The sequence below is a fragment of the Pan troglodytes genome, chromosome 16 (assembly GCF_028858775.2).
Source record: "Pan troglodytes isolate AG18354 chromosome 16, NHGRI_mPanTro3-v2.0_pri, whole genome shotgun sequence".
Lineage (NCBI taxonomy): Eukaryota > Metazoa > Chordata > Mammalia > Primates > Hominidae > Pan > Pan troglodytes.
In genome coordinates, this window is record NC_072414.2 from 81,400,154 (window position 1) to 81,417,219 (window position 17,066).

At 37.7% G+C, this 17,066-nt stretch overlaps 1 protein-coding gene across 4 annotated transcripts in view; it reads left to right on the plus strand.

Moving 5' to 3' along the window:
• TICRR (TOPBP1 interacting checkpoint and replication regulator) overlaps nt 1-17,066 on the plus strand; it is a 52,627-nt gene that overhangs the window by 23,277 nt on the left and 12,284 nt on the right. For all 4 annotated transcript variants that reach the window (XM_016927401.4, XM_016927403.4, XM_016927402.4 and 1 more), the window contains exons 8-15: nt 645-796; nt 1,906-2,006; nt 2,626-2,719; nt 2,817-2,896; nt 3,065-3,304; nt 4,124-4,220; nt 8,109-8,166; nt 10,144-10,290. In XM_016927401.4, coding sequence (XP_016782890.3) covers nt 645-796; nt 1,906-2,006; nt 2,626-2,719; nt 2,817-2,896; nt 3,065-3,304; nt 4,124-4,220; nt 8,109-8,166; nt 10,144-10,290 — 969 coding nt within the window. The remainder of the gene's footprint in view (nt 1-644; nt 797-1,905; nt 2,007-2,625; nt 2,720-2,816; nt 2,897-3,064; nt 3,305-4,123; nt 4,221-8,108; nt 8,167-10,143; nt 10,291-17,066) is intronic.

A 17,066-nucleotide genomic window follows, 5' to 3' on the forward strand; every position in this document is an offset into this window, starting at 1 on the left:
ACTTACACTTGGTATACAGAGCCTTAAAATTAATCATTTGGCTGGGCATGGTGGCTCATGCCAGTAATCCTAGCACTTTGGGAGGCCAGGGCGGATAGATGGCTTGAGTTCAGGAGTTCAAGACCAGCCTGGGCAACATGGTGAAACCCTGTCTCTACCAAAAATACAGAAAATAAGCTAGGTGTGGTGGCACATGCTTGTGGTCCCAGCTACTCCAGAGGCTGAGGTGGGAAGATCACTTGAGCCTGCCTGGGAGGTGGAGGTTGTGGTGAGCCGAGATTGTGCCACTGCACTCCAGCCTGATTGTCAGAGTAAGACCTTGTCTCAAATAAAATAAAATAAAAAAAAAAAAATCACTTATCTCTGTAGTTTCTCAATCTCTGGACTATTGACATTTTAGACCAGATAATTCTTCATTGTAGGGCTGTCCTATGCATTGTAGGATGTTTAACAGCATCCCTGGCTCCTACATACTAGATGGCCAGCAGCCACCCCCGCCCCCACCACCATCAGTCATGACAATCCAGACAAGGCCAAACGTTCCCTGCAAGGAAATATTTTCCCCAGTGGACAACAACTGGCCTGAGTAATACAAGGACTTGAGCAAGATATGATTAATCCATTTTATTTTATTTTTTTCTCAGATTTTAAAACTGAGGAAGAGCTGCTATCATATATACGTGAAAATTACCAAAAGACTGTGGCCACAGGAGAAATCATGTTGTATGCATGTGCTCGAAACATGATCTCAACCGTTAAAATGTTCCTAAAATCAAAAGGCACCAAGGAATTAGAAGTAAGAAGGTCCACATATTGTTGTTTGTCATGGATGTAGTGGTTGGTTGGTTGGTTGGTGGTGGATTTGGTTAGTGTCTTGGAAAATGTCTGTTATGTCATATGTGATTCAAAAATGGTAAGATAAGTAAGGGAGTAAGTACAGTTCCAGATCTCAGAAGGTGGATATGGTGAACTGGTAAGGCAGAAATCAAAGAGATGGGGTGAGCGGGGATAATTACATATAATTCTCTCCTAATGAAAAGCCTTTCCTCATGTGAGCTATATGTTAGCTGCATGATTAAGCCAGTGGTTTTTAACCCTGGCTATACTTTAGAATCACCTACAACATTTAAAATATATATATATGCCAACTGACCGTGGTGGCTCACGCCTGTAATCCCAGCACTTTGGGAGGCCAGGGTGGGTGGATCACGAGGTCAGGAGTTTGAGACCAGCCTGGCCAACATGGTGAAACCCCGTCTCTACTAAAAATACAAAAATTAGCTGGATGTGGTGGTAGGCGCCTGTAATCCCAGCTACTCGGGAGGCTGAGGCAGGAGAATCGTTTTAACCTGGGAGGTGGAGGTTGCAGTGAGGCAAGATCGTGCCATTGCACTTCAGCCTGGGCAACGGAGCGAGACTCCATCTCCAAAGAATATATATATATGCCTTGCTCTCTCCAGATGAACTGAAACAGATCTCTGGGGTTGGCGCTTTTAAAAAGCCCCCTGGATAATTCTTTTGCACTGGGAGTGTTGCAAACCACTGTTTTAGACCGTGTTGTTGTTTTATTCATGTTCAGTGGCCATCACGGAGCTCCTTCTCTAAAGCAAACAGGAGGATTTGTTTATGATACTTAGGTTTCTTAATCACTGCTTTGTGGAACATTTCTTTTAAGACACTTTATTTAGGGCAGGCTTATTTTATCCATGCCCACTAGCTCTCAAAATAACTTTTACCATGTTCTTTTTAAAGATATAAAAGAAGAATATTCACGTCACTTTTTCATTCAAATGAAAGAATAGAGAAGTTTATAAGGGAATGTATTTCCCTTTAGTCAACTGTGAAAGAAATTAGAAATAATGACAAGTAACACTATTCTCCTATGTAATAATTTTGTATTTTTAGGTGAACTGCCTGAATCAAGTAAAAAGTAGTCTCTTAAAAACTAGTAAAAGTCTTCGACAGAATCTAGGAAAAAAACTGGATAAGGAAGACAAAGTTAGAGAGTAAGTAACTACCATTTTTTAAAAAATCATCACTCTAAAACAAAGCTGTGAGATTAGCTCGTATCAGTTTACAATAGATTGTTCGTGACATGGTGGCTCATGCCTGTAATCCTAGTACCTTGGGAAGCCAAAGCAGGAGGATTGCTTGCAGCCAGGGATTTGAGGCCATCCTGGGCAATGTAGTGAGACCGTGTCTACCAAAAAATTTTTTTTAATTAGGTGAGCATGGTGGTGTACACCTGTAGCCCTAGCTACTTGGGATGCTGAAGCTGGAGGATTGTTTGAGCCCAGGAGCTCAAGACTACCGTGAGCTATGATCCCAGTACTGCACTCTAGCCTGGGCAACAGAGCAAGACCCTGTCTCAGGAAAAAAAAAAAAAAAAAAAAAAAAAAGATTACCAACTGCATGAAGATGCTTTTGTAGCCAATTCTTTTTTATGTTATAATATGCAGCTTGAATCACCTATTTATCTAATAACTACATCCGTTTTTAGAAAAGGCACTGGCTCTCCTCCTTTTTGGTTGTTGTGTCTTATATAAATAGATCTATGCTTACGGAAGGAGCTTTTTGTTTAGTGACATCCAAAGTAGATATGACCAAGTATTTTTTTCTCTCAAGGTGCCAGCTTCAGGTATTTCTTCGTTTGGAGATGTGTCTGCAATGCCCTTCAATAAATGAAAGTACAGATGATATGGAACAAGTAGTGGAGGAGGCAAGTATATAGTTTCGTGCCATTGAAATAAGCCCTAGATGCTTTCAGCTTCCCTGCAGAGGGCATCTATATAGTAACGTTCTAAAATCTCCTTCAGGTGACAGATCTGCTGCGCATGGTGTGTTTAACTGAGGATTCAGCGTACCTAGCAGAGTTTCTGGAGGAAATTTTGAGATTGTAAGTTTGATGGTTACTAACTTAACTTTAAAATTGTTTTGTCAAAACCTACGTATGGTGTTGTCTCTGAATTTTGGAGTTGTAAGGACTACTTCTTAGGCTGGGTGAGGGAGGGAATAGAGAGGGTAAGATGGTAACTGTTCCATATTCGATCAATCTATTCCACAGGTATATTGACTCTATCCCAAAGACACTTGGAAATCTTTACAACAGCCTAGGGTTTGTGATTCCTCAGAAGCTGGCTGGTGTCCTTCCTACAGATTTTTTCAGTGATGACTCCATGACACAAGAGAACAAATCACCACTTCTTTCTGTGCCTTTTTTGTCAAGTGCTCGTAGATCAGTGTCAGGCAGCCCTGAATCTGATGAACTGCAGGAACTTCGTACCAGATCAGCCAAGAAGAGAAGGTAAGAGCTCAAAGAATCAAAGGAATTCTTTGCACTGTTATAGTTCTGATAAAAGATGTGTTTAAACCACAGTCCAGTCATCTTTGTCCATATAATTTGTTGAACTAATAGCTGCCCTTATGTCTGAATCAGAGAAGCCAACTATTAGAGCTCCTAATAGGAGCATCTGACAATCTTTATATTATCTAGGAAATATATAGTCATGTTTTGCTTAACAACAGGGATACATCCTGAGAAATGCATTGTTAGGCAATTTTTGTTGTACTAACATCAGAGTGTGCCTACCAAAACCTAGATAGTATATATTTTTTCATTTATGTATATTTTTTCATATGGAAAAGCTAATGTTCCAGCATTGTTACTGAATAGCAGTCATTTCCCCTACTTGATCTGTAATGCCAATATCAAGTGTCATTTATTAGGTTTCTATATAGGCTCCATTATAACCTATGGGACCATTGTCATATATGCAGTTCGTCATTGAAGGAAACATTGCATGACTGTATAGTGTTTATTTCCTATTTCACAAAGCCTTCTTTACTGTCCACATGAGGTCTCCAGAAACTAGGCCTTCTATGAAATAAGCTTAGAGTTTCAGCTTTTTAAATTTCCCTTGATGCTTTTCATTGTTCATAACTGGTTGAATTTGTTACTTTTGAAAATTCTGGGGTGACTTGTTTTATTATAAACCCAGAACAACCTTAAGATAACTGGCTTTTATTTAAATCATATTTTATTTTACTTAGACTCCAGTTCCATTTGAATTTAACTATATATAACCTCTATCTAGTATGTATTAACTATTTCTATTTTTAAAAGGAAAAATGCATTAATAAGACATAAAAGCATTGCTGAGGTTTCACAGAATCTTCGACAAATTGAAATTCCTAAAGTGTCAAAGAGAGCTACGAAAAAAGTAAGTAAACCTTCCAGCTTGCGATGACACAGTAAATAAGAACAAAAAGGCAGTGTCCCTACTTTTAGGAAAATGAACTTTGGAGGATACAGAAATAATATTAAATATTTTTATGAATGTGTATAAAACTATAATCCAAGGAATAAAGAAATATAAACTTGTTAAGAGATTAACAATTTTACTCAAGAGTGTGATAGTTAGAGGTAATGTGAAGAAAAATGGCAAGTAAAAGTTAGGAATAAATTAATTCAAAATCTTTAATGTAGATAGGAAAACTCATAAAACAATAACTAAAATAAGCAAAGCAGTCACTGGAAGAGAATATACAATTGTAATTGGACTTTGGTTGCATACCAGAAGGTGCTTTTCAATATGTTATATTTTACTTTAATAACAAATTTAGGCCAGGCACAGTGGCTCACACCTATAATCCCAGCACTTTGGGAGTCAGAGGAGGGAGGATAGTTTGACACCAACAGTTTGAGACCAGCCTGGACAACATAGCGAGACCCTGTCTCTACAAAAAATAAAATTAAGAAAAAATTAGCCAGGCATGGTGGCACATGCCTGTAGGCCCAGCTATTCAGGAGTTTAAGGCAGGGAGATTGCTTGAGCACAGTAGGTCAAAGCTGCAATGAGCTATGATCGTGCCACTGCACTCCAGCCTGGGTGACAAAGCAAGACTTCATCTCTTAAGTGAATTAATGAATGAATAAATGAATGAATAACAAGTTTTTTGAAAAAGATGATGACCATCATGGAGCCAGGAGGTGGAGTAGTCACCCCTTATCTGCAGAAGATATGTTCCAAGACCCCCAGTGGATGCCTGAAACCACAGATAGTACTGAACCCTATATATAGTACTGTTTTTTCCTATGCATGCATAAGTTCAATTTGTAAATTAGGCACAGTAAGAGATTAACAACAATAGTAAAATAGAACAATTATAGCAATATAATATAATAAAAGTTATGTGAATGTGGTCTCCCTCTCAAAATATCTTATTGTACTATATTCACCCATTTGGGGCCGTGGTTGACTATGGGAAACTGAAACCGTGGAAAGTGAAATCACAGATAATGGGGTACTATTGTTGTTTTTTTCATGGCAGTTGATATAAGGACTTGAGGTTTTTATTGGTTGAAAAAAAAATAAACCTAGCTGGAATCTGTTTAAGTAGAATTAATGTCTCACTGAGGAAAAAAGGGAGACTAAAAACACAATGAAACTTTTCAACTGCATGAACAATCTGAGAAGAGTTAAAATTCAATAAGAACTATCTTTAGAAGCATTAATTATTATAATAGTGGTTTGTTCTGTTTCTAGATATCTGTAGCAATCCTTTGGAATTGGAGGTGGGATTTCTTTTAAATGGTTAATGGTGTTCACTTTCTTATACTTTGTGAATAAAATGCATATCTTATATATCTCACAATCCTGATTGAAGATTGGAAAATCCGAAAGTGAATGGCCAAAAGTTGCCAGGCCTTTATTCTCACTAGATTTTACAATGATTTGCAGATCTTTCTAGCACACTTTGAAACTTTGGTTTTAGATTGGACAAGACAGTTTTCTTCTCTAAGATCAGAATTAACGACTGGGCGCAGTGGTTCATGCCTATAATGCCAGAACTTTGGGAGGCCAAGGCAGGAGGAATCACTTGAGCCCAGGAGTTGGAGACCAGCCTAAGCAACATAGTGAGACCTTGGCTCTACAAAAAATTTAAAAATTAGGTATGGTGGTGCACTCCTGTAGTCCCAGCTACTCGGGAGGCTGAGGTAGGAGGATCGCTTGAGCCTGGGAGTTTGAGGCTGCAATGAACTATGATGAAGCCACTGCACTCCAGCCTGGGTTACAGAGAGAGACTCTGTCAAAAAAAAAAAAAAAAAAAAAAAAAAAAAAAAAAATTGAGGTCAGGATTTGATTGTGGTTAGTAATGTTTTTTCATGTCAAAGTTGGTACCATAGATAAGTGACAGTTGTTTAACTGAAAGGACCAGATGTTACATTTTTAAAAGAATAAATCTCAGTTCTCTGAAGGACCAATATAGTTAACTCGGGAAGCAGTGAACTTACAACTTAAGCGTAGACATATAGTATTAATTACATTAATGTATATTAATTTCTTTTACGTATCTTAACTCCAGAAGATCACAATGATTAAAAAAAAAAAAAATGTTTGATCCTGCCTTAATACCTTCAGGACATACTCTCCTAGTTTTTCATTCAATTACATGGATTAACAAGGGTTGACAAACTTTTTCTGTAAAGGGCCAGATAGTAGATGTTTTAGCCTTTGCAGGCCATACGTCTCTGCAACATCTATTCAGTTCTGCTATAGTGGAAAAGCAGCTACAGGCATTATGGAAAGAAACGAGCATGACTATGTTTCAGTAAAAACTTTATTTTCAAAAACAAGAGGTGGCCCAGATTTGGTCTGTACACTGTAGTTTACTGACCCCTGGATAGGAAATTGGATGTATGACTTTTATTTTTATTTTTATTTTTTGAGATGGAGTCTCCCTCTGTCGCCCAGGCTGGAGTGCAGTGGCACGATCTCGACTCACTGCAAGCTCCACCTCCCGGGTTCACGCCATTCTCCTGCCTCAGCCTCCCGAGTAGCTGGCGTGCGCCCCCACGCCTAGCTACTTTTTGTATTTTTTAGTAAAGATGGAGTTTCACCATGTTAGCCAGGATGGTCTCAATCTCCTGACCTCGTGATCCGCCCACTCAACCTCCCAAAGTGCTAGGATTACAGGCGTGAGCCTCTGCGCCCAGCCGGATGTGTGACATATTTTTACAATTATAGTTTATCTCTTTATAAGAGTTATTAACCAATATAAGTAAGAATGGTCACATCTCATGTCTTATCAGCAAGACCTTGGTTATATCACTGAGACCATTTGTTAAGTTTCTGCCCATATGTGGTGGCTTCTTCAATTATTATGATGAATTGAAAAAACAAAAAATCTTTAAAAAACAATTTCCTTGTTTTGATGCATCTGGGGTTTAGACTCTTGAATCTTCTATTGTAATAGCAAGTACATAGCAGTCTGATAAAGAAATGTTTCTGAGAGTATAGCCTCCCTCTAATTAATGTATATGGCTTTTCCCTTATTAGGTATAAAAGGTATGCATGATTATCGTTAAAAAGTTAAAACATATAAAGTTAAAAGTTAGGGTGTTCCTTCTCCATCCATTCATCAGAAGTAATCACTGATGATAGTTTGTTGTGTATATTTCCAGGCCCTTTTCTATATGCACCAATAACACCAAAGATTTATGCAGATCCGTTATATACATATATATAAATGATATAACTTAGAATACTTAATATTTTCCTTTTTCCTCCCTATCACAGATCTCTATGTTAGTACAGGTTGAGTATCTCTCACCCAAAATGCTTAGGAGCAGAAGTGTTTCCATTCTCAGATGTTTTTGGATTTTGGAACATTTGCATTACATGTACTTACTGGTTAGCACCCCACATCCAGAAGTCCAAAATGCTCCACTGAGTGTTTCCTTTGAGTGTTGTGTTGGCACTCATGAAGTTTTGGATTTTGGAGCATATTGGATTTTCAGATTAGGGATGCTCAACCATATATAGAGAGGTCTTCCTTCCTTATTCTTGTAATGTCTGCATTGGATGGGTATGTAATTTATTTAACTGTTTCACTCTTTATGGGCATTTATAGTGTTTTTTATTTTGTGTTATTACTATAGTGCAGCATTGAGTGTTTTTGGAACATTTCTGTTGTACATTTTATTATTTCTATTATGGATCCCTATAAATGAATTACAAGAGTCAAAGAGTTCATGTGAAATCTTTATTCTTTTATTTCAATGAATGCCTATTTATATTTTCTTTCTGGATTTTCTCATGTTTCAGGAGAACTCTCACCCTGCTCCTCAGCAGCCTTCCCAGCCAGTGAAAGATACAGTGCAAGGTATACTGTTTTCTCAGTGTATGTATTTATTCACTAGCATGACAACTTTATTTTTATTGTATGTATTTAAGCAGCTACTTACAGGTGTAAATTAAGGCTTTGTATGATTGTTGGCTAATAAAATATGTCCAAATACCATGGACGTAGTCCCCTAGGAATAGTCTGAAAATATTGTATTTTACAAAATAACTGGTCTGAAATCTTTAAAAACAAAAACAAAATTAAAAAAAACATCATGAAAGCTGGAAGAAAGGAAAAAGAAAAGAGGCAGTGGGACTGTTTCAGATGAATGGAGTTTAAGCATGATAGCTAAATGCATTCCATGATCCCTGCTTGGATCTTAAATTTAGGGAAAAAAATACTAGAAAGGATATTACTGAGACAACTAGAGAAATTTGAAGAAGCAGTGTATGCTAGATAATATTGTATCAATGCTAAAGATATTTTGAGTGTAATAATGGCGTTGGGGTTATGGAGGAGAATGTCCTTGTTTTTAGGAGATACATGCTGACCTTTAGGAAGTGAACAGTTGTTTGCAATTTACTCTCCAGTGTTTAGGGGAATAACGTACATACAGAGAGAAGGAAGGAGAAAACAAATATTGTCAGTTGGTGAACTTTAGTGATGGGCGTATGTTTAATTTTATTATTATTTGAAACTTTCTATAGAAATTAAGCTTTTCAAAACATTGGGAAAATAGAGAATAACAAACCAAATTTGGCTTTCAGGTCATAAATCAATTTCACCAACAGCCTAAGTTAGGTAACAGGAACTCTTATAATGGAGATAAGGAAACAATTTTTAAAACTTTGGTGTGTGTTATTGATGTCCTTAATAACCTTAATGTGAACCTTTATGTCATTGATGGGTAAACACAAGGGTTGCTCCCAGTTTGTGGATCCTAGATTATTTGGTTTGGGTTTAAATGATTAATCTTTGAAGAATTCACCCTTGGTGAATTTTTGAATCACTTCCACCAGACTATCTTAAGATTAAGGTATTGTCTTGCTGGCTTTGCCACGTACTTCTTGACTTTTCAGCTATTTTTTTCTAATTTTGAGTCTAGATGATGAGAACTTTCATGCTTTAGAGTCAAGAATAAAATTTAAAATGTCCCAGCAGCTTAGTAAAGTAGTCAGAAGAAGAAGAAAGAAATTATAGAATTGAACAATTCTTTGCTCAATGCTGAGCTGAATACACAGCAGCAAAAATGTCCAAAGTGAGAAAAATAATCATAACATGGGATATATTAAAAGGACCATGACCTATGTTAGCCATCCTCTTACTTAAGAATTATGTCCATCTTACAGTGAGTAGCTTCTAACTCAATAAGTGGTGGGGGCCTTCCTTGTGTTCCTGAAAAGTTAGATTTAAATTGAATTCGTAATGGAATACTACAAACCACTGTATACCAACAAATTGGATAACCTAGATGAAATGGACAGACTCCTAGAAAGATACAAACTACTAAAAACAGACTCAAGAAGAAATAGAAAATCAGAATAGATCTATAACAAGTAAAAAGTTTGAATTAGTTATCAAAAAACTACTCACAAAGAAATGCCCAGGACTAGAAGTTTTCATTGCTGAATTCTATCTAGCCTTTAAGAAAGAAATTAGCACTAGCATTTATTATGGTCAACTGATATTCAGGGTACCAAGACAATTTGATGGAGAATGAATAGTCTTTTGCACAAATGATGCTGAGACAACTGGATATCCACATGCAAAAGAATGACATTGGACCCCTACCTCATGCAAAATAACATATAAAATTTTTTTTAATTTGCAAAAGTAAATATTTTTAATGCATTATGGGAATATGCTATTTAAGGAAACCTTATTAGCATATGTGACAATAGCAATCTGTAGTTTCCTCAAGGAGCTTCTCTGTTTTGGTTATCTTTTCTCAGATACGGCATTTATTGATGATAATCTTTGGCTTTTTCTTTTTCTTTTATTTTTTGATGCTTTCAGAAGTGACCAAAGTTCGAAGAAATCTTTTCAACCAGGAATTGCTTTCCCCTTCAAAGAGATCACTAAAGCGGGGGTTGCCTAGAAGCCATTCTGTGTCAGCTGTGGATGGTCTAGAGGATAAACTTGACAACTTCAAGAAGAACAAAGGTACCACATTTCAGAATAGCTAGGAAAAAGGAAAGGGAGATTCTGTAAGATTAGTAGTAATGTACCGTCTTTCTTTCCTGATTTAGTAATTTGAGTCTTCTTCCCTCTTTTTTCCTTCAGTCTAGCTAAAGGTTTGTCAATTTTGTTAATCTTTTTTTTTTTTTTTTTTTTTTTTTTTTGAGACAGGTTCTTGCTCTATCACCCAGGTTGGAGTGCAGTGGCACAATCTCAGCTCACTGCAGCCTCCGCCTCCCAGGCTCAAGTGATTCTCCCACCTCAGCCTCCTGAGTAGCTGGGACTACAGATGTACACCACCACACCCAGCTAATTTTTTTTATTTTTTTGTGGAGACACGGTCTTATCATGCTGCCCAGGCTAGTCTCAAACTCCTGAGCTCAAGCAATCTGCCCTCCTTGGCCTCCCACAGTTGCTGGGATTATAGGCATGAGCCACCACACCCAGTCAATTTTGTTAATCTTTTCAAAGAATTTACTTTGGTTTATTGATTTTTCTCTATCGGTTTTCTTTGTCTTTTTTTTTTTTTTTTTTTTTTTTTTTTTTTTTTTTTTTGAGACGGAGTCTCGCTCTGTCGCCCAGGCTGGAGTGCAGTGGCGCGATCTTGGCTCACTGCAAGCTCCGCCTCCCGGGTTCACGCCATTCTCCTGCCTCAGCCTCCCGAGTAGCTGGGACTACAGGCGCCCGCTACCACGCCCGGCTAATTTTTTGTATTTTTAGTAGAGACGGGGTTTCACCGTGTTAGCCAGGACGGTCTCGATCTCCTGACCTCGTGATCCGCCCGCCTCGGCCTCCCAAAGTGCTGGGATTACAGGCGTGAGCCACCGCGCCCGGCCTGTCTTTTTTTTGAGACAGAGTCTCACTCACTCTGTCTCCTGGGCTGGAGTGCAGTACCGTGATCTTGGCTCACTGCAACCTCTGCCTCCCAGGTTCAAGCGCTTCTCCTACCTCAGCCTCCCCAGTAGCTGGGATTATAGGTGTGCACCACCACACCCGGCTAATTTTTGTATTTTTAGTAGAGACGGGGTTTCACCATGTTGGCCAGGCTGGTTTCCAACTCCTGACCTCAAGTGATCTGCCCGCCTCAGCCTCCCAAAGTGCTGAGATAGGTGTGAGCTACTGCGTCTGGCCTCTATTGGTTTTCTAATCTCAGTTTCATTTTTTTTTTCCCTCTATTGGCTTTGGTTTTTGTTTGCTGTTTTTCTACTTTTTTAAGGTGAAGTTTAAGCTATTGATTTGAGATCTTTTTTAATAAAGCACTGCTTTAGGCATATCCTATAAATTTTGATATGATTTGTTTTTGTTTTCATCATCTCAAAATATTTTTTAATTTCCCTTGTGATTTCTTCTTTGATCCATTGGTTATTTCGGAGCGCATTAATTTCCACATATGTGTATTTCCTAAATTCTCTTCTCTATTTATTCTAGTTTCATTCTATTGTTGTAAAACATACATTGTATGATTTCAGTCTTTTGAAACTTGAGACTTATTTTATGGCTTAACATTTGGTCTGTCCTGGAGAATGTTTAATGTGTGCTTGAGAAGAATGTGAAGGATTCTATAGATGTGTGTTGGGTCTAGTGGATTTATGGTATTATTCAAGTCTTCTGTTTCCTTGTTGAGCTTCTGTTTTATTGTTTATTTATTATTCAAAGTGGCATATTAAAGTCTCCAGCTATTATTGTTGAATTATTTATTTCTCCCTTCAGTTCTGTCAATTTCTGCTTCATGTATTTTGAGACTCTGTACTTAAGTATATATGTCAATAATTATTATGTCTTCTTGATCAATTAAACTTCTTACCAATAGGTAATGTACTTTGTGTTTTGTAACCTTTCTTGGCTTACAGTCTGTTTTGTCTGACAATAATACAGCTCCCCACCCACCAGCTCTTTTGCATAGGATATCTTTCATTGTCCTTTTACTTTCAACCTTAGTGTCTTTGTATCTAAATTAAATATCTTATAGACCTCATAGAGTTGGATCATGTTTTTTTAATCCATTCTTCTTATCTCTGCTTTTCAATTGCAGTGCTTAATCCACTTCTATGAATGTAATTACTAATAAGGAACAACTGTCATTTTCTATGTTTTATGCTTTTTTGTTTCTCAATTCCTGTTTTTTTGTATTTAGCTGATTTTTTGTAGTATACTAGTTTAATTCCATTCTTTCTTTTTCTGTGTATTTTTAAGTTGTTTTCTCAGTGGTTACCTTGGTTAACCCAGCTACTGGTTACCTCAGTTAGCATCTTAAGCTTAAAAGAACCTGGCTTTATGAATAAAGCCAACCTCTTTTCAATAATATACACTCTGCTACTATGTATTTCTGTCTCTTCTTCTTTATATTGTTGTAGACTGCATCTTTATACATTGTGTACCTGTTAATACAGACTTAAATTATATAGGATTTAAAAAAAAAACAAAATTACCATAATGCTGGCTTTTATATTTATCTGTATAGTTACCTTTACCGTTGTTTTTTATTTCTTCTCGTGGCTTTGAGTTATTGTCTACTACCTTTCATTTTAGCTTTTCTTACAGGGTAAGTCTACTGATTATGAACTCCTTCAGCTTTTATCTATTTGGAAATGTCTTACTTTCTACTTTATTTGTGAAGGACATAGAATTTTTGGTTGACAATTTTTTTTTCCCCCTTCAGGACTTCAAATGTGACATCCACTGCCTTCTGGTCTCCCAAATTTCTGATGAGAAATCAACTATTAATCTTATTAAGCTGCTTCTCTATTGCTGCTTTCCAGATTCTCTCTTTGTCCTTGGGTTTCAACACTTTGACTACAACGTGTCTCAGTGTGAATCTCTTTGAGTTTATTCAGCTTGGAGTTCGTGAAACTTCTTGGATGTATATGTTCATGTCTTTCATCAGATTTTTGGAAGGTTTTAACCATTATTTCTTCAAAAAATTTTCTGCCGCTTTTGGTCTCATTTCCTCCTTAGACTCCCATGATATATGTGTTGTTACACTTGATGGTGTCCTACAGGTCCCTCAGACTTTGTTCATTTTTTTTTTTAATTATTTTTTCTTTCTGCTCAGGCTGGATAATTTCAATTACCTTATCTTCAAGTTCACTGATTCTTCTGCCAGCTCAAATCTGTGGTTGACCCTTCTAGTTAATTTTTTCATTTCAGCTCCAGAATTTCTACTGGATTCTTTTTTATCATTTCTATTGCTTTATTGATATTCTCATTTTGTTCATATATTATTTTCCTGATTTCCATTAGTTTCTTATATATGGTTTAAGTGAGCTCATTGTGCATATTTAGAGAAGTTGATTTAACATCTTTGACTAGTAATTCCAATGTCTTGGCTTCCTTAGTGACGGTTTTTGCCAAATTTCTCTTTTCTGGTAAATAGGCCATACTTTCTTGTTTCTTTGTATACTTCGTAGTTTTTTGTTGAGGACTAGTTATTAGGGATATTATAATGTGGTAACTGCATGGAGGTCAGATCCTGTCACCCCTCAGGGATTCCTGTTCTTTGCTTATTAAGGACCTCAGCTATTCATTTGTGCCTTTTCCGAACTATTTGTGTAAAGTATGTATACCTTGTTGTGTGTGGTCACTGAAGTTTCTGTCTATTATCTCTGTGGTCAGCCAATGACCTAAGAAGGATTTCCTTAAATGTCTGATTCAAGAAACGAGGAGGGGGAAGGTGTGTCTGTCCCTTAAACTTCTGATAATTGGGAGAAACCCACTGTAGCCTAAGAGAGCTGAAACCAAGGCAGTGTCTGCACTGCTCCTACAGGAATCTGCCTGGTTGACCAAAGCATGCAACCCCCAATTTTTGGAGGACGAGGTCTTCACTGTCTGCCCTAGCACCAGCCAGCTGCTCCTGGAATGTGGGCTGCTATCCCAATAGCTACAGCAGGGATGAGAAAAGGGAAATGGTAGCCAGTTCATGCACATCATTCCCTTCCTAAAGATCATCAGTCTCTCCCATCATCAAGCACTTCCTAGGTTATTACAGGTGTTCAATCAAGTTGCCAGGTTCCAAAATAGTGAATTCTGATCTTTTTTTCTAGTTTACTAGTTATTTGGGTTGAGGGACTGACCCCTAGAGCTTTCTTCTCCATCATGTTGCATAACCTCACTCCCCCTGGAGATTACAATTAAGATATTAACTTATAACAGCCTAGTTCTCATTGATACCAATTTAACTTTGATAGTTTATAAAAACTTTGCTATTGTATAGTTCTACTGACTATCCTTTCTTAGTTCTATATTGTCATGCAAATTACATGTATACATTGTATGCCCATCAACACTGATTTATAATCCTTACTTTGTATTTTAAATAACAGGGGGGAACAGTTACAAATAAAAAACACTTTTATAATGTTTTTCTTATATAGTTACCTTTACCAATGCTGTTTAACTCTTTATGTGGACTTGAGTTACCCTAATGCCCTTTCCTTTCAGCCCACAGGACTCCTTTTAGTATTATTTATAGTGTAGGTCTGCTAATGACAAATTCTGTTTTATTTTGTTTCATTCTGAGAATGTGATGATTTCTCCTCATTTTTGAAGAATACTTTCATTGGGTATAGAATTCCTGGTTGGCAGTCTTTTTTCTCTCAGCACTTTGAATATGTCATCACACTGCCTTTTGTCTTTTGTTTCTGACGAGAAAGCAGCTGCTAATCTCATCAAGGATCTATACACGATGAATAGCTCTCTGGCTTCTTTCAAGATCTTCTTTTTTTCACTTTTGATAGTTTGATTATGATTTGTCTGGGTTTGGATCTCTTTCACTTTATTCTACTTGTATTGAGTTTCTTAGATGTGTAGTGTCTTTCATCAAATATGGGTCATTTTTAGCCAATATTTATTCAAATGTTCTTTCTGCCTCTTCCTTTCTGTCCTTTCCTTCTGGACTTCCGGTATGTGTGTGTTGTGCTTGATGGTGTCACAAGTATCTGAAGCTCTGTTCATTTTTCTTCATTCTTTTGTCTTTATCTTCCTTAGACTGGATCATCTCAATTAACCTTGTCTTCAAATTTGTTGACTCTTTCTTCTGCCACCTCAAATTTACTTTTCATTTTTGTTATACTTTTTAACTCTAGAATTTCTATTCGCTTTTTTTTTTTTTTTCCGTCTGTTGATATTCTCTGTTTGGCAAGTCATTGGACTCATATTTTAGATCTTTATGATTTTCTTTAGTTCTTTGAACATATTTAAAACAGCTGATTTAAAGTCTTCTTCTAGTAAGTCCAATGTCTGGACTTTCTCAGGGACAGATTCTGTTGGCTGATTTTTTTTCCCGTGTGTATGGGCCATACTTTTTTGTTTTGTTTCTTTGCATGACTCATAATTTTGTTGACAACTGGATTTTTTTTTTTTGAGATGGAGTCTTGCTCTGTCACTCAGGCTGGAGTGCAGTGGTATGATCTTGGCTCACTGTAGCCTCAAACTCCCTGACTTCCTGGCTTAAGCAATCCTCCCACCCACCTCGGCCTCCCAAGTAGCTAGCTGGACTAAAGGCATGCACCACCACTCCTGGCTAATTTTTGTATTTTTTTCTAAAGATGTGGTTTCACCACGTTGGCCAGGCTTGTCTTGAACTTCTGGACTCAAGCAGTCCACCTGCCTCAGCCTCCCAAAGTGCTGGGGTTACAGGCATGAGCCACTGCACCCAGCATGGATATTTTAAACAATATAATGAGGCAGCTGTAACAATCAGATCCACCCCAACCCTGCCAGGATTTGTTATTGTTTTTGTTTAGTGACTTTTCTAAACTATTTGTTTAAATTTTGTATTCTTTGTCATGTGTGGCCACTAAAGCCTCTGCTCAGTGGTCTTAGTGGTCAACTAATGATTGGACAGAGATTTCCTTAAATGCCTGGAACCCATAAGTTTCACAGCCCCTACTGAGGGGCTCTGTGTGTTGGGTCATGCCTTCAACACTCAGCCAGGCAGTTTAGAATTCCACTTCACTTTCTGTTTTGCCAGAGCCTCAAGGTTAGCCATAGGTGGCAGCTTACAGGCTTCTCAAGTCTATCCTCGGCACATGCACAGTGCTACACGTGTGTGGACTTTTGGATGCCTAAGAATGTCATCAGAGATTTGCAAAGTCCCCTGTGATGTCTCATTCCCCAATTTTCCCAGTTAAACTTTTGGCCAGCTTGTTATTGCACCAAATGTTACCACCACCTCAGGCAGCTGTAACATTTAACAATTGCTGCTGATTGTTTTCAGTAAATGCTGTCAGGGAAAAAGGTGGTTTACACTGTATGAGTTCTGAGTCAGGTCAAATCAAGACAAGCCTTGATTTGAGTAGGATTCTCCAGGGAACTGCCAGACAGGTTAATGGATGACAGTTATCTGAGAATGGAGTTTTGGAGGAGCTCCAACCCCATTCTGCCCTGTCCAGAGGCTGCTGGGCTGTTGGTTTTCACTGTGATTGTGGGAAATTGATTTTTAAAGCTACCGTAGGGCTAGGGGGAAGGGGCGGGGACTAAGGCAAGTTAAAGCTTCCTGAGATTCAACCATTTTTCTTGAACAAATACTCCCTAGATTGTTGCAAACCTTTAATTAATGTTCAGAGTTCTGGAAAAGATTTTTGACCATTTTTCCCAGTGATCTCTGTTCCTTTATGGAGGAGAGTGTTCAGAGGTCCTTACCTCACCATTCTTACTGGCATCACTCCTCTTTACTAATCATTTTAAGCTCACTTTAAATCAGTCCTCTCATAAGTAGCTTGGCTGCCTACTCTACTAAGAAGTTTTATGCCACCTACGTTTAT